At 41.5% G+C, this 23,097-nt stretch overlaps 1 protein-coding gene across 2 annotated transcripts; it reads left to right on the forward strand.

Moving 5' to 3' along the window:
• Nucleotides 1-18,550: 18,550 nt before the first annotated feature.
• LOC145779267 (uncharacterized) lies at nucleotides 18,551-20,441 on the forward strand. 2 transcript variants are annotated; one of them, XM_082590805.1, is made up of 4 exons: nucleotides 18,551-18,685; nucleotides 19,278-19,464; nucleotides 19,690-19,810; nucleotides 20,094-20,441. In XM_082590805.1, exons 1-4 carry the CDS (start codon nucleotides 18,656-18,658, stop codon nucleotides 20,104-20,106), a joined length of 351 nt encoding a protein of 116 aa, XP_082446931.1. In that variant the 5' UTR covers nucleotides 18,551-18,655; the 3' UTR covers nucleotides 20,107-20,441. The 2 variants fall into 2 exon arrangements, with proteins under 2 accessions (XP_082446931.1, XP_082446930.1); XM_082590804.1 differs by lacking the exon at nucleotides 18,551-18,685 and having other exon boundaries at nucleotides 19,231-19,464.
• The last annotated feature ends 2,656 nt before the right edge of the window (nucleotides 20,442-23,097 follow it).

Below are 23,097 nucleotides of genomic sequence, written 5' to 3' on the forward strand. Positions count from 1 at the left end.
GACTTACCCCTCCGGGTGCATCGTCACCCCATAAATCACGCCGCTCCCCGCCGCCGCGGGGTGTGGCAGGCCGGTTTTCTAAAGTCTTCGACCTGGCTATGTTTGTTTGTGCTCTCTCGCCGTGTCAATTATTTGTACCCGTGCGCTGTTGATGCAAATAAAACAGTTTAACACTAGTGGTGCGATACTGACGAGCCCAGCCTCATGGGCGAAACACGGTGTCTATCGCTGTCAATTCTTGCTACAAATCGGCTGCCGAGAAACATATTGTTGATTGGATGGTCTGAATGGCTAGCGTGGAAGCTACACCGTTATGGTTAGCGAATCGCAACTGCTCGCTGTACTAGTGAGTGCTCAGCCTTGTGCTGATAGCCGGGAATAACGCCCCTTTCTTCACAATGTCCTCTGCCCTGGCGCCTGCTGGTTTTGTTGGCTCTTTTCTTTCCACAAAGATAAGAGTTAAACTGATTTGAATAAGATCATTGCTGAACAGATATTTCAGAGATGCAAATTGACAGATTGTTTGCGCAGTTTTGGATATAGAAATTTGCCAGCTCAAGTACAAAAGTAGCCTAAACAGTTTAAAGCCATTTGGAAAAATTGAAGAAAAAAGCTCAAGAAAAATTCATCTGCAATCAATTAATCAAGACTATAGCTTAATACTCAACCCCTGCCCAATCAACGGAAAAGAATTCAGTACCCAACCTCTACCCTTGTTAACCTTTCCCACCCTTAACAAGCACCGGGATTCGTAATTCCAGCCCGGTCTTGTTACCCTCCATCTTTACCCCGAAGACAGTATTTGTAGCTTAAAGAAGAAAGAAGGACAAAAAGACTTTAAAATTGTAATTATTTGTGTTTTATTTCCATTTTAATAGTAACCTTTATTCGTAAATTTAAAAACAAAAAAACAGTTCCAATATTTAAAACAAAAAAATCCTAGCCTAATTTTTGACCTTCTCTATACCAATATTGTCGCTCAGTTTTTACCAACTTCAATAATTTCAGTTAATTTGTATAACCAGCCTGTTGTGTCTTCAAATTTTTATAAAAATAAGTTAATTTGCTCATTTAATTACCCAAATTCCACCCATTTTGATTATTTTCATCGCCATAGCTTTTTAGCATCATTTTTTTTAAAGAAACCTAGTGTTGCCAGTGCTCCCAAAATTCAATTTCATATTCTCTCTTTTTAAGCCTGAATTACGTGTTGCTTTTAATTGTTTCATACTGAATCCTTAATCGTTGATCCGAAACCATTTAACTGAGTTATTTCCAATCAATTGTAACGACTTTTAGCGTATTATATTATATTTAATTGTTGTATTTTATTAATCGTCGCAGGGTCACTCTGCTAGCTGGAGTAAAGTTTACGATCTGACGTCACAATTGTACATTCATTCAATTGCTCTTAAAGCTTTATCTCTTTCCTCTTATTCCTCCCACCAATTTGTAATTAAATTTTTTTTTTTTTGTTTATCTGTCACTAACATTTTTACATTCTAATACTATCCTGTAACTTTAAATTGCTTTTTATCAGTCAAATCTTTAGTAAATCGTTGGTTTTTAAATTCATTTGATCACAATCTGCCACCAGTTCTTATATCGTCACTTTTAAATCTCTAAATTTAGAAACGTCGCCGTAAACTTTAAATCTTTATAATAACCAGCTTTTTATAATTATTTCATTTGAATTATGTCTCGCTTTTCAAGTAGTGCAGGTTTGAAGGCTTCAAGAGATAACCTGGCCGGTGTTGGTTTCTCCTTCCCACCTTCTGAGTCCACTAGCCTAGGCTGGCCGACGAGGAAGCAGGCTCCTGTGAGTGGGCACCCACTCAACCCAGATGGTGAAGCCTCTCCGGTAGACTCACTGCTTTTCACGAACTCGCCACTTCGTCACGGTGACGAGTGTCCGATCCGCAATTCCGCACCACATCGTGGCTACCCTATCCATTTCGAGTCACCCTTCCCGAGGTCGAATAGATTGCAGTCCGTCTGCCCTATTCGCCTCACCCTCCCCAATCTACTCCCCCTTCTCTGTCCTTTTTCCACTTGCAGGAGGGCATCTCAACCTTACCGAGATGTGCAGGCGTATCAGGACCATATGCGAGCATTCCATTGTTCGCGCGCCGAGTTCCTGATCACCTGTTGCACTGTTGCAGGTGCTGCCGTGTTCTCCCTCGAGCTTACAAGCTGGACGGGGCCCAAGAGCACTGGCGATCCTGCCCCAAGGGCTTTCAATTGCCAACCTGCCTTCCCTGGCCGAGCAATGACCCGACGCCGTCGGAGAGCCAAACCAGGCCCCCTATGATGATCAAGCCTGGGCCTTCCTACACCTCTGTTGTTAGGCATGGAAGGCGCCGGCCCTCGACTGCAGGCGCATCGGTCGAGGGGTCATCCCCTCTTTCCTCTTCCTCTGTCATCCGCTCTCAAGTCTTCTGGCGCCAAGGCCTGGATAGCACTTCCACTTTGCCCCCCCCGCCTGACATTAGACCAGAACTTTTCCGTACTTTTCTATCTCATCCAGGCAAGACTTCGCTCAGCCCAGCTGATGCTGACAGCTTGCCTGATCTAGATGTGCTGTTTCTTTCTCGCCTGTCTTCGGCCGGACCTGAGTAGGAAAGTGGGGACTCTTCCGACTCGTCGAACAGCGAATCTCTTTCCTCTTCCTCCACTTCCTCGCCTGATAGCTCAACCACGGACGGTCACGGCCCTACTGTCAGTGCGAATCCCTTTCTACATGTACCTCTGCGCAAGCCGACCTCCACCGGATCCGTGGCAGTGGACTCGCTCGGTTTATCCAAGCCGGCTTCGCGTCCCTCTTCTTCTTCTCTGCCTCTGACGGCTTCCACCGGAGCTGAAGCTGGGGACTCAATCAGCTCTTCCAAGCCGCCCATGCAGACTTCTTCTTCCAAGCCTCTCCAACGCTACCCATCTCCCTCCTCCTTACCCTTTAATCCTGTTTCCATCCCTCCTATACAACCTTGTACCTCGACGCTGTCTGCTGAAGCCCAGCCTTTTACCCCACCTACCCAAACCACCCACTCTAATTTCCTGTCAACTATCCCTTCCCAAACCTTGACTCGACCCCGAAGTGACGCCATGGCATGCAACCAAGCCACGATTGACTCCGGACTCCCACAGACTACCCCAGGGATGTCCACCACACCCAACACTCAACGATCCATCCAAGACCCTGTTGAACTGGTCAGGGAAAGTAAGACGAAGAGCTCCAGGCGGGCTCTTTGCAGTTTAGTGAACCTTACTTTAGCTGGTGGCATAAATTTCGACCAGTTCTGCATTGAATTGGAAGAGTGGACCGCTGGCACTTCGCCGCCCAAGAGGACACGTCCTCGCAAACCACGCTTCAATCGTGGCGCCCGGGCTCGCGCGGCTCGCCGTCGTTCGAACGGGGGTTCTCCTCGGTCGGACGGTGGGGGTTCGCGCGGGAACGGAGCCCGATATCGTAGCGGCGTGGGGTTGCGAGCCGCCTTCTCGCGGGACGCGAAGGGAACGGTCCGCCGGATCGTTGAAGGCAAAAACTGTGACCGTCGTTGCGAAATCCCACCTCAAGAAATTGAGGAGAGATTTCGACGCGACATGACCGCTCCTGAAGCTGAGAGTTGCTCGCAGATGCCCGAGTGGATGAACTTCCACCGTTACGAGCGTGATGGTGTAAACCTCTTCCCCGTCGATGACGGTGAAGGTCCCATTACGGCCCGGGAGGTGGAGGCGGTCCTCCAGTCGCTTGATGTCGGTTCCGCCCCTGGTTCTGACGGATTGTCCTACGGTTTCTGGAAGATTCTGGAGCCAAGAGGGGGACTCTTGGCCAGCCTTTTCGAGACCTGCCGGATCAACCGTCGTGTGCCGGACCAGTGGAGAACCAGCAGGATCACACTCATATGTAAAGACCCTGAGGGTGACCTGCACGACGTCAGCAACTGGCGGCCCATCTCCATCTGCCGAAACATCTATAAAATCTACGCCGCCGTATTGGCTCGGCGCCTGCAGCGATGGGCGGTGGAGGGGAATGTTATCAGCCGAGAGCAAAAGGGATTCATGCCCACAGAGGGCGTCTATGAGCATGTGTTCATGCTCGACACCATCCTCTCGGATGCACAGTCACGCAAAAGGCCTGTGTCGGTTGCGTTTCTGGACATTTGAAACGCCTTTGGCAGTGTCCGGCACGAATGCATAGCCGAGGTCCTGCGTCATTTCGACGCCCCCACAGACCTTATTGAGTGCATCTCCGACATATACGTCGACAACACCTGCACCGTCCGCTGCGGCAATGGTGAAACCGACCGTATCCCTGTGGGGCGGGGAGTCCGTCAGGGCTGCCCGTTGTCGGGGCTGCTATTCAATTTGGTCATCGAGGTGCTCCTCAGGGGCGTCCGTGACAAAACGGATTGCGGCTACAACCTTCCTGCCAAAGAAGACGACATCAAAGTGCGTTGTATGGCTTATGCGGACGACATCTGTCTCGTTTCTTCTGATCGCGAGCAGATAATCTCTCTTCTATCTGCTACTGAACCCTTCTCTTCCTGGTCCGGGCTACGGTTCAACCCACGCAAGTGTGGCACCCTTTCCTATGGGAAAGTGTCGGCGTCCCGTCTGCGGGTCGACCCGAAACCTTTCTCCCTTGCCGGGGAGGAAATTCGAGTCATCCCCAAAGGCGAGACGTATAAATACCTCGGCGCTCGAACCGGTTACGCCTCGGACGCATCCCTAACCCAACCCTTCATCTCCATTCTGGAGAAGCACATTTCCTTATTGATGAAATCTTTTCTTACCCCAAGCCAGAAACTTCTGGCACTCACTTCCATCATTCTCCCGTCCGCGTCATACCATCTGCGAGTGCGGCGCTTTAGACAGTATGAGCTTCTGAAGCTTGACCGACTGGTTTTGCGGTGTTTGAAGGTGGCGTGGCGTCTTCCCAAGTGGGCCTGCAGCGCGTTCTTTTACTGTAAGCCTGCATTGGGAGGTTTGGGCATCACGAACTTGTGTCGCGAAAGTGACACGCTTTCGCTAGCTCATGCTTTCAAGATGCTGACGTCACCTGACAGCATTGTCTCTGCCGTCGCTCTCGGGCAGCTTAGGCGTCATGCCTGTCTGAGGTTCGGCACTCCAGATCCCACGACTGACCACCTGGCCAGTTATCTGAATAGTGACCCCCCTCCTGACGGCGCCCGTCCTAGACCGTGCCCTACAGGTGAGAGCCTGTGGGGCCGTGTCCCGGCGGCCACCCGTCGCCTGAACGTACGCTGGTCCGCCCGCCCAGATGGCGGCCTTGAGTTGGCCGCGGGGAGCTCCACAATCACCTCTCCTATAAGGAAAAAAGTGGTGCCGACCCTCCATCAACACAATGACTTGTGGTGGAGGAGACAGTGGGAATCCAAACCTGACCAAGGCAAGACGGTCAGTGCCCACTGCCTGTCCGGATTTTCAAATTCCTGGACCCGGCGCCCGGAGCTCCTGGATCACGCGGACCGAGTATTTGCGTACAAAGCTAGATTGAATCTAATGCCACTTGAATCAAAACCAAGCCATGGCCGCCGTTACCTACCTTCCATGTGTCGTGCGTGTGGGAAAGCGGAAGAGACTCTTCCCCACATATTGAATCACTGCCCTACCGTGATGACTGTCATCACGGAACGACACAATTCAGTATTAAGGGAAATCGTGGGGCACGTGCCTGCCGAATGGCAACCCGGGCTTTTCATAGATAGTACGGTTCCACAGCACGTGGAAGCGGGCGGTGCCGATCTGCGTCCTGACATCGTCTTGCAACGCCCTGACGGTGTCACGGTCGTATGTGACGTCACATGTCCGTTCGACAACGGCGCGGATTCTCTTCGAAAAGCCGCCGACAGGAAACACGACAAGTACGGCGAGTTATGTGTCAACATAAAGGAAGACAGGAAGCGCCCTTGCAGGGACGTCCTGTCACTTCCGTTCGTCGTAGGCTCCCTCGGGAGCTATGCCCCGACGAGCTCTCGAGCTCTGACGGCCTTGGGCGTTCCTGCTCGTGGGGTAGCAGAGGTGGCTAGAAAAGTGGCTTCCCTCTCAATCGAAGGATCCTTCCGCGTTTGGAAAGCTTTGAACGCCGGGCTCACTTGTGGAGGGGCTACGTCATAGAAAAGACGACATCAGCGATCAGAAACTTATTCCCTAATAACGTTGCAGTAAGTATCCGAGCGCGCAAGACAGCAAACCGTTTAGACGTTATAACCTTATAACAATATTGGCTTAAAATTGATCACCTTATGTCATCACCTTATTTCTATAAACCTGCGTCATTTCTTTTATATGATACTCCAGTCTCTTCAAAAACAATCATTCTACAGTAAAAAGGAAGGAAATAAAATGTCTAATGTACATTGTGACTTGAAACTGGTTTAATAGCAATTAAGCAATTTCAATCATCACTAGATTCTCTATGTACTAATCAATCAATTGTTTCGAACTGTCATACGCTGCTTTCGCCTTGTAACGCTGTTCTTGCCCGCTCGGATCAACATCGCTCCGCTTTCAATGCATTGATCAACACGATCCCCTGATCAACTCGATGCAGCCTCAAAACTTCTACCCCAATTTTCTATTTTTACCGGAAATGTAGCCTATCAGTGCCTCTGGTTTCGATCGCTAGCCTCCCCGACCCAGCTGGGCGAACCTGCCTCAACGTCTGGCCAGTGCACATCCGTGCTCGCCGAATGAAAGCTTACTCTTCTCCAGTGAGTATTAATTACACTCCCACCTATATATATATATATATATTATATGTATATATATGTATAATTGTATATATATACATATATATTTTTTTTATTACAGTATATTGATTTATCGAGCCTCTGCTCCACATTTTTATTGAATATTCGTCTGCCACGAGAGCCAAATTATCCTTAAATGGTTCGACTCTCTTCCTCGTGGTAGACCCCAATTTTATCCGCTCTGCCTACTGGCAGACCGGGTATAAAAGTCAATGTACCTGCGCGAGGACGCGTGAAGGAGACGTGGGCGCTGCCCGGCGGTCAATTACTGCCGGTTCCAGCGTCCACACGCGACGGGTCGCCCGGTCCGTCGCAGGGCTTCATTCTGGGCTATGCAGAAAGAGCCTGTCTCCCTGGCCCGCTCCGCCATTCTAAATTTGCGGACGGGCCATATAGTGTTTCGATCCACACTCTCCCTTCACAGGTACCTCGACTCCCCAGCCTGGCCCCCGCGACCTAAGCTGGTGGACTTAACCCTCCGGGTGCATCGTCACTCCATAAATCACGCCGCTCCCCGCCGCCGCGGGGTGTGGCAGGCCGGTTTCTGAAAGTCTTCGACCTGGCTATGTTTGCTTGTACTCTCTCACCGTGTCAATCTTTTGTACCGTGAGCTGATGATGCGAATAAAACAGTTCAACACAAGGTATTGATTCAACGAGCCTCTGCTCCACATTTTTAATTGAATATTCGTCTGCCACGAGAGCCAAATTATCCTTAAGTGGTTCGACTCTCTTCCTCGTGGGAGACCCCAATTTTATCCGCTCTGCCTACTGGCAGACCGGGTATAAGAGTCAAAGTACCTGCGCGAGGACGCGTGAAGGAGACGTGGGCGCTGCCCGGCGGTCAATTACTGCCGGTTCCAGCGTCCACACGCGACGGGTCGCCCGGTCCGTCGCAGGGCTTCATTCTGGGCTATGCAGAAAGAGCCTGTCTCCCTGGCCCGCTCCGCCATTCTAAATTTGCGGACGGGCCATATAGTGTTTCGATCCACACTCTCCCTTCACAGGTACCTCGACTCCCCAGCCTGGCCCCCGCGACCTAAGCTGGTGGACTTAACCCTCCGGGTGCATCGTCACCCCATAAATCACGCCGCTCCCCGCCGCCGCGGGGTGTGGCAGGCCGGTTTCTGAAAGTCTTCGACCTGGCTATGTTTGTTTGTACTCTCTCACCGTGTCAATCTTTTGTACCGTGAGCTGCTGATGCGAATAAAACAGTTCAACACTAGTGGTGCGATACTGACGAGCCCAGCCTCATGGGCGAAACACGGTGTCTATCGCTGTCAATTCTTGCTACAAATCGGCTGCCGAGAAACATCTGAATCTCAACTAGTTTTAAAAGTATTGGCTAAGTTAGTTACTGTATACATGTATATTTCTCACTAAAGATCACTCTGTATTACCCTATTAGGCTACAGAAAATTAACGAACTACATGTAGTAGGCCTAGCCTAATCAGCAATTTAGCACGAATCTCAAAAACATTGCATCTGTTCATAAGAGTGTAACACCAGTGCTGTATTCGAGGGTATACGGCGGTAGGCTATACGCAGTATACCCTCTGCTTTTTCGAGCAATTATAGTATACCCTCTGGTTTTCCAAAGAGAATGCGTATTAGGGCGTGTCATTAATAGCAATAAATTTTTTATTGTATTTTTTTTTAGATGCTGGGGTCTAAAAACTTGTGTATGATTGTAGTAAGATAGAATATGCAATTTTTTCAATAAATTTTAGTTGTTTAGCTTGGTAAATTAACAAAAAATTAAAATATTCTCAAAAAAAACATTTTTTTTCAATTTATTTTAAGTTGATTCTTTCCCAGTTTAAAATATTCTTCGTCACTTTATTCTGTATTATATTTTTTGACATAAGCAACAATTATTTGTTCAATTTTTGTTCTTTCAAGTAAGAAAAACAAGTTTGTTTAGAAGAAATCTTGAAAATTGAGTGAAAAAATGCCTAAACCACCTATATTTGCCAAAAATTGTGTAATTTTTCAAACTTTGCACATAAGAGGAAACAATTTACACTTTGCAAAATTGTCTGAAATGCTGTTCACAAATACAAAAATAGTTTTTAAAAGTTGCAGGCATTGTCATTTGAGCTAAATCCTGTTTCGATTCATTTTTACTCATAATTCGTCGACTCGCTTGTTGAACTCTAACAAAGCTATCTCTCTTTTCGTGGGTGTAAACTCGGCTTGCAGCTTCTGTCACCATCTTTACACATCTTTCTACAGCTTGGCCGTGGCAGGGCCATTCAGGGACTTTCATTGGCGTATCAACAAACTTTTTGATTTCTTCCAATGGTAGCATAACAGTTAAAGGAGGCTCATAGACTTCTGTTGACCCATCGATCAATTCAATCAAAGAAGTTGCATTAATGTTAATTGTAGGAGTCTTTCTAGGACGAACAGAGTCATCACCTAAACTGGATACTCTGTCACCGCCTCTTATTGCTGTTATTTTTTCCAGACCTTTTTTCCTCATTTCCATATCTTCTGAGCACAACATAGTTTGAATTATGATCTCGCTAAATGCATACCACGCTGATCGTTTGATTGTCGGCAAAACTGCTTGTATGACAGATTTGTTTTGCTGTTGAAGTAGACGAAGCTGAAACAAAATATGACTTGGTCCTTCAATCCAATTGTGCTTGACTTTAATTTGAAACCAACAAGGGTAATATAGACACCAACAATATATTCAACAATCAATTTCAAATTTTTGAGATTTTTTCCTTTTAGATTGTGCTTCGAAACCCATATTCGACAAAATCTGTTTGCTGTGGTCAACCATCTAGCATGATTGACAGGGCCAATGTGTAAGAGAGCCAAATCCGAGGGAAGATTTCCAGTTTTGATTGACTGTGTCATCCTGTAACCATATGCTTGGTCAGTCGAAAGATTATCTATAACACTATCTTCAAGTTGAATAAGTGCTTCTCCAATAGATATCTTGGAAAAGGATTGATGTATTTCCAAGTCCGTTGCGTTCTCCAGCATTTTCCCAAGGTTTCCAGCCCATTTGTTGTTAGATAAAGTGTTTCCATCCAAGCAGGTTATTAAATGCCGGAGTGGCAATTCGTTTGTGTGAAGTGCACAAACTAACCAGTTTAGTTTTCGACCAAGCTTAACTTCAACCCAGTGCATTGAACCCCCCTCCCAACCAGTATTGACATTTGTAGAGTCACCACCAACTGCTTGCAGGGTTTTGTCACTTCCAGTCTCCTTCAAAAAATTAACCAGATGACCAGCAATAACTTCGGCATGTTTTTCCGTAGAACTTTTTACTGGGGTAAAATGGCAGACATAGTTTCCACCAGGCTCACTGCATACCGTATAATGCTCTTTTTTGATCATACTGGGAAATTGTCGATTCGAGTTGTCGGCATGCAACATAATCTTTGTTATATCTTGTCTACCATCATAAAAAATGCATTCAATTGAGCGAACTGCCGATGCGTCATGAGGTGTCCGGCTGATGAAATCGGATACTCTTTCTTGAGCCCTTTTGACTTTATTATGATCCACAACAAAAGTGTGATCATTCCCAGTAACTAAACCAGCATCAATATATGCTGCTGTAGTAATAGCAGCTGTTGCGCGCAAGCCAACTCCGTACGAATACTTTGCATAGCAACGTGAGGAATTTCTAGTCGATTATACTGTAATCGTTGTGGTTGTTGAGCAGCAGATGAAGACATTCTTGGTGCCTGCATTTCAATATCGTAGCTTGGATCTTTTTCAACGCATGCATCACTATGAAAGTCTTCTGTGCTACTTTCATCACTGGAGATTGTGGTTTCAATCTTCATTTCTTGCTGTTTGCTAAACTTAAATAGATTATTTTTATCCTCTTCTTGTCGTTTTAGTTTTTTTATTAGTCTGCTATGCTCCGGATAATCTGGTAAGCCAATTTGATATAGTCCCAAAGATCCATTTTTTTCTCTTTGACTTTTGATAAATGCAAGTTCTTTGACAGGGATTTTCACATCTTTGTTACACTTGCAGTGCATGTGAATTTTTTTTTCGCAAATACCATTGACAGTGCACCACTGCACCCATAATCAGAGCATAACACAATTCGGCATTTGCAAGTAAGAATGTCAAACAGCTTGTCCAATTTGTTAATGAATGCTTCTTTTTGATGTAGTTTTCCTCTCCCTAAAGATATTTTTTTGGCTTGCTCCCAATTTTCTTGAATCTTCCGTGTAATGTTTACCCTAGAGTTTACTACTGGGGGTATGAAACAACAGTTAGCAAGCTTCCATTTGTCAATCACTTTTGAGTAGATATCTTTAGCAAGGCTTGTTGATGGATAGTTTCTAACATCTTCACTACACTCTTCTCTCAGCAGAATGCCACATCTCATCACGTAGAGTAGGCAATTCAGATGGCAGCAGCTCTCTTCCAGTTCCAATCAGATTGTTCATATGTGTAAATGTACTACTCCTGGTTTTTCGCTTTAAATCCATATCAATCACCGTTTGAAATTACAGTAAATCAAATCACACAAAAGATTTTGATATCATAATAAGCTCTATAATATTGTTAATCTGTAACATGATAAAATATAGTTTGGCATGTAGTTAACTGCTCTAGGCTGCTGCTGAGCTGAGTCGGAGTCTGCCTCACTTTCTGACCTAGTCTTGTTCTGCAACGATCCCTGGTCCATATCTCAAAGCTAAAACCTCAATTGCTAAGGCACCAGGGATCAGTTAACAGTAGATGTTAATCAGAAAATATATTTCGCACTTGCTAGTGCATCTTCAGTTCTGGTCTGAAGATGCACTAGCAAGTGCGAAATATATTTTCTGATTAACATCTACTGTTAACTGATAGTTTGAAATAAAAATTGTCATACAGCAATAGTATTTACTGTTACAAAAGTTAGTTGATCAACAACTACCGGTACTAATTTTAATTGATTCTAAGTTTAGTTTACTTACAGTAATTGAATTTAATCGAATTAACCTACTTTAATTGCAGTCATCGCAGGCAAAAGTTGCTGGTTAATGAGAGTTTTTTTGCTAGCATTTCTGCACTTTATGATATCATAGTACTTCATTTGATATCTCACACCTCCTTAGCAAGCTTCAAAACGAAGCAAACTATGACGTCACAGAGCCTACAAGTTGTAAATGAAAATTTCTAGAGGTCGGTAAAATTTGTAAAAATTGTAAAATATTTGAATTTGTAGGGAACGATTTACCAAGCAAGACGTCATTTATTTTTGAAAAAATATATATTTAGCGAAGTTTCTAGTCCAACTACAAGTTTTTAACACCCGTCATTTTAAATTAAAAATTTTTGAGTAAATTGACACGCCCTAATGCGTATGCTATCCTTGCTGGTTCTTGACAACTAGGCCTACTACAGAATTCTAAAATGGTGCCAATTAACGCGAATCAATTCATTCAGAGCATTGTTAGCTAAAGCTACCATATGTCCTCTTTTAAGAGAATTTGTCCTCTTTTTTGAAGAAAAATAAATTGTCCTCCGAGGACACCCAAAAATGCTCAAATGTCCTCTTCTTTTACATTTTCAGTTTTCTTGCTCATATTTTCAACAGGATTTCATTGTTTTGTGAGTTTTTCGCAATTTCCAACCATTTCTGTACCAATTCAACATTCTGATTTATAGATTTTCAAAAAAATATTGACGTACTATATGATCTGCTGTTCTAAACAATCTCAGACGTTCATTGAAACATACAACATTGCTTTGCGATTGTCTTAAGTAGCCAAATAGTGGTCAGCGATGAGTGCGAGCGGAACTGCGAATTCACTTGTGAGAAAATTTCCTCATTTGCGAGATGTTTTGGTGCCCTCAGGTTTGGTGGCTGTGCAATTTTAAGATAGTGGTAACACTGTTTTATCAATGTATATTTTAAACTTTTGGGTTTTGCCATCTTTCCCTTTTGTTGGTGTCAAATTTGTATATTTACTTTGCCGTTCTGTACATGTTTGCGCCAGCAGCAAAAAATAAAATTGAATTGATCAACAAATTAATGAAAAAGAAAAATTGAGACAAACTAAAAAAAAGTTGTAAATGTCAAAAAATGAGTAAATCACAAAGAAATAAAACATTAAAAAACGCAAAAACTTGCAAAAGAGTTTGACATATTTACATTTTAAGGTTCTCACAGTTTTACAATAAATTATTATTTTACCCAGATCTATTTTGTATTGATTCATCGCTTGTAAACGTTGCTGATTACCAACTTAATAGTTTGGCTAATTTGTCAAGTAAAGCAAATCGAAAAAATAATCCAAAGTGCACTATGCATAACATAGCCTATAGCCCATTTCAAAATAAATCGTGGCATGGATACTTGCAACTTATGTGGGTGCAAATGTAGAATGACTTTAATCTATGACGCAGCCACAATGGTACAAGAAAAAAACAGCCTTTTAGTTGAGTCTGTCTTTAGCATCTCATTAAAGGCGGGTGCAACTGCAATTATATTTCGTGCAAGTAATTTTATGATTTCGTTAAAGCTGATTTTTTTTCAAAAAAAAGTTAAGGCATGGCTACCTGCAGATACTGCCTGATTTGTCCCATTTTTATGACATTATCACATCACATTTTTATTTTGTCGTACAAATCTAACAAATCGGCTTTCGAGAAACAAACAAACTTGTCTGTTTTTTTTTGCTGTGACTTTTGCTGCATAGGTTTATAATTAAGCTTATCCAAAAAGATGTCAAAAATTCTTGACACATCACAGCATCATAAAGGCGAAAAGATTGTTGCTGTTTTTTGATGTCTCCTCGCCATGTACTTTAGCCTACTAGCTTTCATAGTCATGCCTTTGCCCTTTTTACAGCGTTGATATAACGTTACTTCGCCAATGAACGTTCAGGTGCGGATGCAATATTTAGTTCGTTAAGCTTCTATACGCAGGAGGCAAACTTATCCAGCTTTTTGTACAAATTGCTTGCGGTTGTAATGTTTAGGCCTAAGTGTTAGTTTTTGTAGTGTAGGCCTAACTGAATATCTGAGAATGAACATTCATGACGAATTAAATATTTAGACAACTATTATTCCATGTCTAACACTAGATTTTGGTCCTGCAACGTTAAAATTAAGATTGTTCATGACTTCTAAACATTAAATGGATGTATGATCACGACATAGGCGAAGCACAATTTGACAGATTTTTATTTTTGATTTGTTTTGGAAATGCTCTCAGAGCGCACCAAATTGGAAGTGTTTTTCAAAAATTTCTGGGGGAGGCCCCCCAGACCCCCCTCTGGAAGTGTTGCTTTCGGGCTTCGCCCGACGGTTACGCCCTTCGTACCTACTACCTTGTTGCAGAATATTTCCAAGTTGCTTTCTCAACGGTTTAAGCCACCGAACGTCACTGGTATTTATCATTTTATCAAATCTGAGACAGTATACCCTGTGCTTTTTTTACGAATACAGCACTGTGTAACACTTTAACTAAATTAACGCAGAAGATAGGCAGTTCAACATAATTTCCTTGGTCTTTTAAAGCTCCTTGTAGCCTAATAAGTTCTTATTTCATAATTATACTTTCCATTAACTTATTAATTTTACTTTAGACATAGAAAGTATATGGAGATGGCAACCAAAGGTGTGTTGGAACCACAAAAATGCCACCAGCAAGCAGAGCAGCTGATTTTGAAAGTGATGAATTGCCATTGAACAGAATCACTTGGGAAAGCTGCAGGTGGAAAATTATTTAAGTCGAAAATGATTTATCAACTCACTCGGGGCACCAATGCAGTAGTTCTCCGTTTTATTCAATTAAAAATGTTTGTTCCCCTGAAGACAGCAGATACGCTGCTGGCGTAACAAAGCTTCGATGGCACAGAGGCAACGCAAGAGTCTCAAGTAATTTCTTTTATTCGTGAGTTCGAATTGCAGTTAGATTTTGAATTTCTAAATACACTAATTTATGTTATTTTATTTTTTATGTTATCTGTATAAAAATTGTTTTGTGCAGAGGTATATAAAGCACTTTCAGAAAAAGGAAAAAGCAAGCAGTTACGTAATTTAAAATTGGCAAATTTCAACAGTATGTTTACGAACTAGGGTGAACTCTGGTGAGATTCCGTCACAGAGGTGAACTGCGGATATAACGTTTTGTTAAAGCGGAAAAGATTGAAAGTGATGAATTGCCATTGAACAGAATCACTTGGGAAAGCTGCGGGTGGAAGGTTATCTCAGTAGAAAATGATTTATCAAAATTATATTTGTGCATTACAAGTGAGTTTTTTAAGAAACGTAGCCTAAATGTTATGGGAAAATTACATTTTGTAGAAAGCTAAAAACAGTGGAAATTACATTGCGGGTCCCTACAAAGCTTTTAGTCCAGTGATTCTCAACCTTTTTTGGCCCATGGACCATATTTTTAAAAAAAATATCCGATGGACCACTTTGCTATGTTGATGCCTCATGAACGCCACTAGTCGAAACTGTATTGCACATAGGTCAGAAAACTCAAGAGCGTGTTCAATCTTAGTCCTTAATAAAATAATACGTAATTAACTAATTAAGCAAACTTTCTTAATTTACACACTTAAGCTTAACTACTTGAATACACATAATTTTAAATTCAATTAAATTTTATTCTATCAAAACATCATGCACAATTGCACATAGCCTATTGTTTCAATAAAATGGTAATGTCTGGTAATGTCTCAGTTGTCAGTTTTGCATTCTTAGCAACATGCGCTTCTGACATTTTGTCAATTTGAAAGCACTGCAGAATAGCCTACAACAGGGGTCACCAACCTTTTTTGCACGCGGGCTACTTTGGCACTAAGGAGAGCTGTGGCGGGCCGCACAAATAAAATTTTAGGTAGGTTGACTTTAATACTAGAAAAGAACGCATTTCGTACCCAGTAGCCTATCAAGCGGATTAGCTACATGTTGTTAATATTTATCTTAGAATACCGCAGCAATAAAATTAGTCGAACAACGCAACTGCCAGGCCAAGCTCCTTTAACAACACTTTTGACTTCTTCAACAATGCCTAATAAACGAGGCCACTTGTTTTGCGCACTTATAGCGAGGCGTGCGGTTTCATCAGAATATTCATCGCCAAGCAAGATTGGTGTTGTCACTTCGCTTCACAAAAGATATCTTGCAATTAACAGTTTCAGTAAACAAGGAAATGTTTGACACATCGCAATACAGGCAACAATGGTGACCTGCAAACATATCAGTGAAAAATATCCCAGCAAACATTGATTGCTGGGCCAGCATTGGCTATATGCTGGGTATGTTGGCACAAGGTCGGCAATTTCGTCCAACATTTTGCCAACAATACGCCAACAATGTCAATACTTCTTATTGAGCGTTGAAAAAGGTCTCAAAGATTTTATTTCAGGTTTATTTGTTTTAAACTTGAAAAATACTAACACAAACCTCTTTTCATGTGGTATTGCTGCAAAACACTGTTGTGTGATTGGTTAACATCGGTCAGAAGCATTGCCAACGTTGTGCCAATTCATAACAATTTTGGCGTTTTCTTTCAAATTATGCAAATGTATGCCATCATTTTGCTACAATTTTAAATTTTAATAATAGGCGATCAATGCTGTTATTATTTTCTGATACCGTACAAGTATATTATGAATATTTAAGACCAGCGTTGGTCAGAAGAGTAGCCAATGCTTTGCCAACAAAGTAGTTTCATTTCAGTTTGTTTATGCCAAACTGAGCAGAGATCTAGAAAAAGGTAGGAGCAACAAAACGCGAACGAGATAACGTGCTTGACCGAAACAGTTTAAAGTTTCCATTAGCCTACACGTTTCCACAAAATAAACAATTGCAACGTTGGCTATATGCTGGATGTGAGGGCACAAGGTCGGCAATTTCGTCCAACATTGCCAACAATTTCAATACTTCTTATTAAGCGTTCAAAAAGGTCTCAAAGATTTTATTTCAGGTTTATTTGTTTTAAACTTGAAAAATACTAACACAAACCTCTTTTCACGTGGTATTGCTGCAAACCACAGTTGTGTGATTGGCTAACATCGGTCAGAAGCATTGCCAACGTTGTGCCAATTCATAACAATTTCAGTGTTTTCTTTCAAATTAAGCAAATGTATGCCATCATTTTGCTACAATTTTAAATTTTAATAATAGGCGATCAATGCTGTTATTATTTTCTGATACCGTACAAGTAGGCTATATTATGAATATTTAAGACCAGCGTTGGTCAGAAGAGTAGCCAATGCTTTGCCAACAAAGTAGTTTCATTTCAGTTTGTTTATGCCAAACTGAGCAGAGGTCTAGAAAAAGGTAGGAGCAACAAAACGCGAACGAGATAACGTGCTTGATACCGAAACAGTTTAAAGTTTCCATTAGCCTACACGTTTCTACAAAATAAACAATTGCAACGTTGGCTATATGCTGGATGTGAGGGCACAAGGTCGGCAATTTCGTCCAACATTGCCAACAATATGCCAACAATTTCAATACTTCTTATTAAGCGTTCAAAATGGTCTCAAAGATTTTATTTCAGGTTTATTTGTTTTAAACTTGAAAAATACTAACACAAACCTTTTTCATGTGGTATTGCTGCAAAACACTGTTGTGTGATTGGCCAACCTCGGTCAGAAGCATTGCCAACGTTGTGCCAATTCATAACAATTTTGGTGTTTTCTTTCAAATTAAGCAAATGTATACCATCATTTTGCTATGATTGTAATAATAGGCTATCAATGCTGTTATTCTTTTTATGATACCGTACAAATATAACTTACCGGTACTATGAATATTTAGGACCAGCGTTTTAGTTGGTTTATGTCAAACGAAGCAGAGATCTTGAAAATGGTAGGAGCAACAAAATGCGAGCGTGATAACGTGCTTGATGCCGAAACAGTTTAAAGTTTCCATTAGCCTACACGTTTCCACAAAATAAACAATTGTAAGGTTGGTTATTATATGCTTGATGTGTTAGCACTTCATTTCAGCACTTGTTTTATAATTTAAAAATACCAATAGCCTAAATGACTCTTTCATGTGGTTTAGTAGAAAAACATAGTTTCTCCAGCATATTCTGGCACCAACAACATTATGATATAAATCGTTTGTTCATATTCAATTGCTTCAGATAATTTAGTGCAAGAGATGTCTTGTGATTCAGAGGGCACTTCCAGGAAGTTTACGCTTTGGCGCCACCAATATATTGTTAGCAACAGCTAACAAATAATAAAAATAAAAACGTGGTTGCAAATTCAAGTTGCCAGGTCTTCATTTTTTTTCCTGGAGTCAACAACAGCTTTATTAACTTTCACGTTTAACAATACTATAATGTGTTTTAATATTTTGTCAGGAGCAGTCATGTTGCGTCGAAATCTCTCCTCAATTTCTTGAAGCGAGATTTCACAAAACGATCGCTACTTTTACTTTCAACGATCCGGCAAATCGTTTTTTCTTCTCCCGCGTTGCATAGAACAATACTGCAGGCACAATAATTGTTGTGAAAACTCCATTATGACGTCACTACTTAAACTTTGACTGGGCAATATGACGCGTTGAAGTGAAATAGGCAACAAAGCTTTAGAATGCGGCGATGTGTTATATCAACGTGAGGAGACGCAATTTAGAAGAAGAACTTGTTTTTTTTTATGAAGGAAGACAAAGGCCATGACTTAATCCTTTGCTAAAGGGATTATGACGTCACTCGATTCACTTCGACTGTTCAAGCATGGCGGTTGTGCGCAATACACAATTACGTGGAAAGCCGAAAGCACAATGCTTATGTGAACAGCGCTAAGAGGAATTTTCGCTTCTTGCATCGAAAATATAAAAAATCGAATTCAATTGAGATATTAGTTTTAGAAATGATCAATTAGAAATGAGCCAAAAGAAGTTTTAGAAATGATCAAAATGAAACTATAGGAATGACTTACGACAATGTTTATGAAAACCTGGTAAGTGAATGTCTTTTATTCATTGAACCTGAAATAATTGTGTAAAGTCGTTTTTGTCACTAGGCTACGTTTACACAATTTAAAGAAAGTTATAAAACTCAATGACCAATGGAAAACTTTCATATGAAATATTCTCGTGACAAATTTAGTGCCAGTGCTCCTAGATGAGTGCTAAGAAGATATCAGCAAAGTAGCAGAGCTTGTGATCTCCCACAACATGTGTAGGGTTTTGCTCAATATTTGATTCTGCTGCTCCGGCAGTGTTTGCCTGACTGCTTGAATGTGTTTGTATTTTTATGTCGTGTGGATAGGTCTGTGATGGTTGTAGAGTATTTGCAAATGTAGCTTTCATTGCCGTCAACTGAATAATAATAATAATAACATGTTTTATTTTGCGCCCATTGCGACAACATAGCCTACAGTAGCCTACACTGCGACCTACATACGCAACACAATAGACGACTGGAATCCCAAATAAAACTTTAAACGTTGGCTGTCATTTGTAACAGTCGAAAATTTCTGTAACAAGTGCTGAAGCTTTTTAATATGATGGATGAAACCCCTGTCATTACATTCGATTTACATTTTGCAGGTGGCAAATTTAAGTCAAGTTGTTGGCAAAAATGCAAGCGATTGTATCAGTGGACTTATTCCAACTATTATTATCGAACACAACACAGTTCAAGTCATGTCGAGAACAAAGAAAGAAAAAAAAAACATCGTGAAGTCTAAGCACTCGTTTAATTGTTTAAAAAAGAATCTGAAAAAGGTTGTTCTTGGTGAGTACGGATAAATGTTTCTACTACGACTAAATGATTATGTCATAACTATGCCATTTTGCTCTTTTGATTAATGTATGATGTAATTGTGAAGAGTATTGAGTAATGTATGAAAATGTTTTAGTGGTGTACTCGCATTGATGTGAACAACGAACATGGTGGTTAGTAGGCTATGTCGGCATTTATATACTGATTTAACACTTCTTTTTTTACTTTCATGATTAGACATGGTGATGGCGCACGACAAAGCTGCTGCCGTGCAGCAAATTGATGAAGAGTTTCAGAGTGATTTCGAAATTGGAAGGACAGGCAATTGGTGGCCGAAAAGGGCAAAAACTAACTTTTGGTGAGCTTGTTATATGTTTGAAAGACAACAGCGAATGTGTTGCTTTAGTTGTTGAATAACTACTGTAGCCTACACGCAATTAGAATGTATTGGAACTTGATTATTGCTCTGCGTGGCGCAGAATCGAATGATAAGTTTTTTGTCACGCACGTTGGAGAGAGGGATATTACATTGATATTGCAGATTCTCAATTAACTTCGCATTATCCTGGACGACAACTGATCAAATCCTACACTGTTGCCAAACAGCCCTCTTGAATTAAATATTTTTGTTTCATTTGCAGGAATTCAGAATGATAAAGATACACAAGAAAAAGCTGCTGATGTGCAATGAATCTCCATCTATCAATACGATTTGATGTGGCTTGTTTCTAATAAATGTGAAAATATACGAAGCTCGGCTGTTACTTTGCTTTGTCACAAAGGGAGTAGTGTTGCTTATAAATCCGTGTTGCTGCTGTTCTTTCGCCCAAGGATTAGCTAGGTTCAACAATAAACTTTTGGTGATGAGCGAGGTTTAGGTACAGAGACGTTTGGCAAATGTAGATGCCAATGCTGTTCAGATGTTTTATGCACCAGCTTGCTTCGCATGTCCAACCTTGGTCAAAGCGCGGGCATCACAATAGTCAATAGGTCAGAAGCAGCATCATGATGCATAAAAGTCAACCAGAATTTAGGCGCCAGATGAAGCAAAATGGTGTACAAGCCATCTTGCCAACGTTGGCCAGACACAGATGCCAACGTTGGCAAGATGAAGCAAAATGGTGCATAAAACATTTTGCCAACGTTGGCAAGATGCAGAAGCCAATGTTGGCAAGATGCAGAAGCCAACGTTGGCAAGATGCAGAAGCCAGCGTTGGCAAGATGCAGACGCCAACGCTGGCCAGATGCATCCAAATGGTGCATAAAACATTTTGCCAATGTTGGCAAGATGCAGAAGCCAACGTTGGCAAGATGCAGAAGCCAGCGTTGGCAAGATGCATAATCCAATGTTGGCAAGATGCAGAAGCCAACGGCGGCAAGATGCAGACGCCAACGCTGGCCAGATGCATCCAAATGGTGCATAAAACATCTTGCCAACGTTGGCGTCTGCATCTTGCCAATGTTGCGGCCAACTTCTTGCCAATGTTGCCCCAACAATCAATGTTTACTGGGATAGGCTCCAATAACAGGGAGAAAGAAACCAGGCACCATGAAATAAATGCCTGTGGAAATCACCAAAAAAACGTTTCTATCATAACTTATGAACAATGTTCCCGTTAAAATAAGCAATGAGTTGGTTTTTCATCATTTTTGTGAGAGTCCATAAAATCGTCTTTCTTTGATTAATTAGATAACTGTCACTTGCGGTGCTTATATCAGCATGGCAAGAATTGTTGGTTCTAAATATTTTCATAATACAACCAGAAAAAGTCATTAAATTTATATAATATTTTGCCAATTTATTATAAACTGAGTTGGCACACCGACCTATTTTGCCAACAAACACTTGCATATAGTGAATAATAAGCGACCCCACCTAGAACTACAATCTGATTGGTCGGTCGGTGGAATGGTATGCAAAGCGAAAATATGCTTTCCGGAAAGTATTTTTGCCTTCATGCTCTTTAACTCCTCAAGAAAAGTATTTTTGGTTATACTTGTACGCTGATACCTTCCGCGGGCCGCACATAACAGCGTGGCGGGCCGCCATTTGGTGACCCCTGGCCTACAATACTTAATTTAGCGGTTGAAAACGTATAATATGTGACATTCTTAAAATAATGATTGATTGATTGATTGAATCTTTATCCTCGCACTGGGAAAGCTTCTTGCAGAGCTCATTCCTGGCAGTTTCACACCTACTTGTAGAGGCTTTGAATCACTGACGCAAGCCCAGTCACCGAGATTGACAGAGCGAAGTTTCCGATTGTTGAAGTCTTGTTACTTGGAATTATTCCATCCATTAGGTGCCGCTGAATGGAGAGCAGTTCTTAACGTGCGTTGCTCAAGCGCACACCCCGAGAGTCGAACCAGCGCGGCTTGATCTTGAAGCTTCTTCGTTTCAGAAATTTAATTAACATTCAGTGAAACAGCAAGTAGCTCTACTCTCCCTATAGAAACTTTGTAGGCTACCATGAAGAAGCGCAATCTTCGTGCACCGACAAAGTCACAACAATTACAGCAACATATGATTTATTGATTAGGCCTGCCAGGTGCCAGCACTTCACTTATGCCTTAAAAAGTTCAATAGCCTACTCGTCAACTGGTAAATAACTTCAAAAACTGCTGAGCTTATGCTAATCTAGCACTTCCAGAAAAATCAAGAAGTAAACATGATTATCATGTCACGCTGACATACAATCATACGTGCTACATAATTTCTTACACCTGTATTCCTTACATAAGTCCTTACATAATTTACCGTATGGTACTGTAGTAAATGATACAATTTTGAAGAATGTTTTATAAAGAATTTATAGAACTCTCTGTAGACCAACAGAAATTCCAGGTGGACCACCAGTGGTCCACCTGGACCACGTTGAGAATCACTGTTTTAGTCAATAAAGATGAATCTAAGTATAAAACGTCATAATTCACTACAACAGAAGCAAGTCGTGTGACCATCATGTTAATTGTACTTGTAATGTATAGAGTGACCTTATTTATGTCAGGTGACATGCAGTCAGATATTTCATATCTTAAGATCAGATTTATTCTAATATAAAATATGGAAATGCTAGTACTTGGACATTGGTTACAAGATTTTAAAAAAAATTGTGAACTTGAATATATAGATTCATATCCTTTACTATACAAGTCGGTGTTTTTTTTGTAATGTCCCAAAATGTAAAATCTTGAATTTCATATTTTTTGACATAATTTCTACAATTTACCGGTCAACATTTTTTGATGGTGGTGTAATTATAATCAGCAAAGGTGGGCAGTAATTAGTTAAAAAAGTAACTAGTTACATAGCTAGTTACTTTTTGAGTAACTGTAACTTCGTTACTTTTTTGAAAAAGTAACGATAAGCAGTAACTACACTGTAAATGAAAAAGGTTCGTTTAGGGTTCTTTTAGGGTTCTTTTTTCGAGAAAAACCCTAGGCTTAGGGTTCTTTTAACAAAAAAGGTTCTTTATTGCAAAAAGAACCCTTTGCTTGCCAAAAGAACCCTAAGCCTAGGGTTCTTTTTCGGAACTTGTTTCGAAAAAGGTTCGTTTAGGGTTCTTTTTTCGAGAAAAACCCTAGGCTTAGGGTTCTTTTAACAACAAAGGTTCTTTATTGCAAAAAGAACCCTTTGCTTGC

This window comes from Aplidium turbinatum, chromosome 11 (genome assembly GCF_918807975.1).
Source record: "Aplidium turbinatum chromosome 11, kaAplTurb1.1, whole genome shotgun sequence".
Taxonomy (NCBI): domain Eukaryota; kingdom Metazoa; phylum Chordata; class Ascidiacea; order Aplousobranchia; family Polyclinidae; genus Aplidium; species Aplidium turbinatum.

What these genes read in the sequence shown, in the direction of transcription:
- LOC145779267 (XM_082590804.1), top strand. Translation starts at nt 19,239, where the DNA reads ATGAAACCCCTGTCATTACATTCGATTTACATTTTGCAGGTGGCAAAT. An exon ending in TCTGAAAAAGGTTGTTCTTG is followed by an intron (nt 19,465 to 19,689) that starts GTGAGTACGGAT and finishes TTTCATGATTAG; the next exon opens with ACATGGTGATGGCGCACGAC.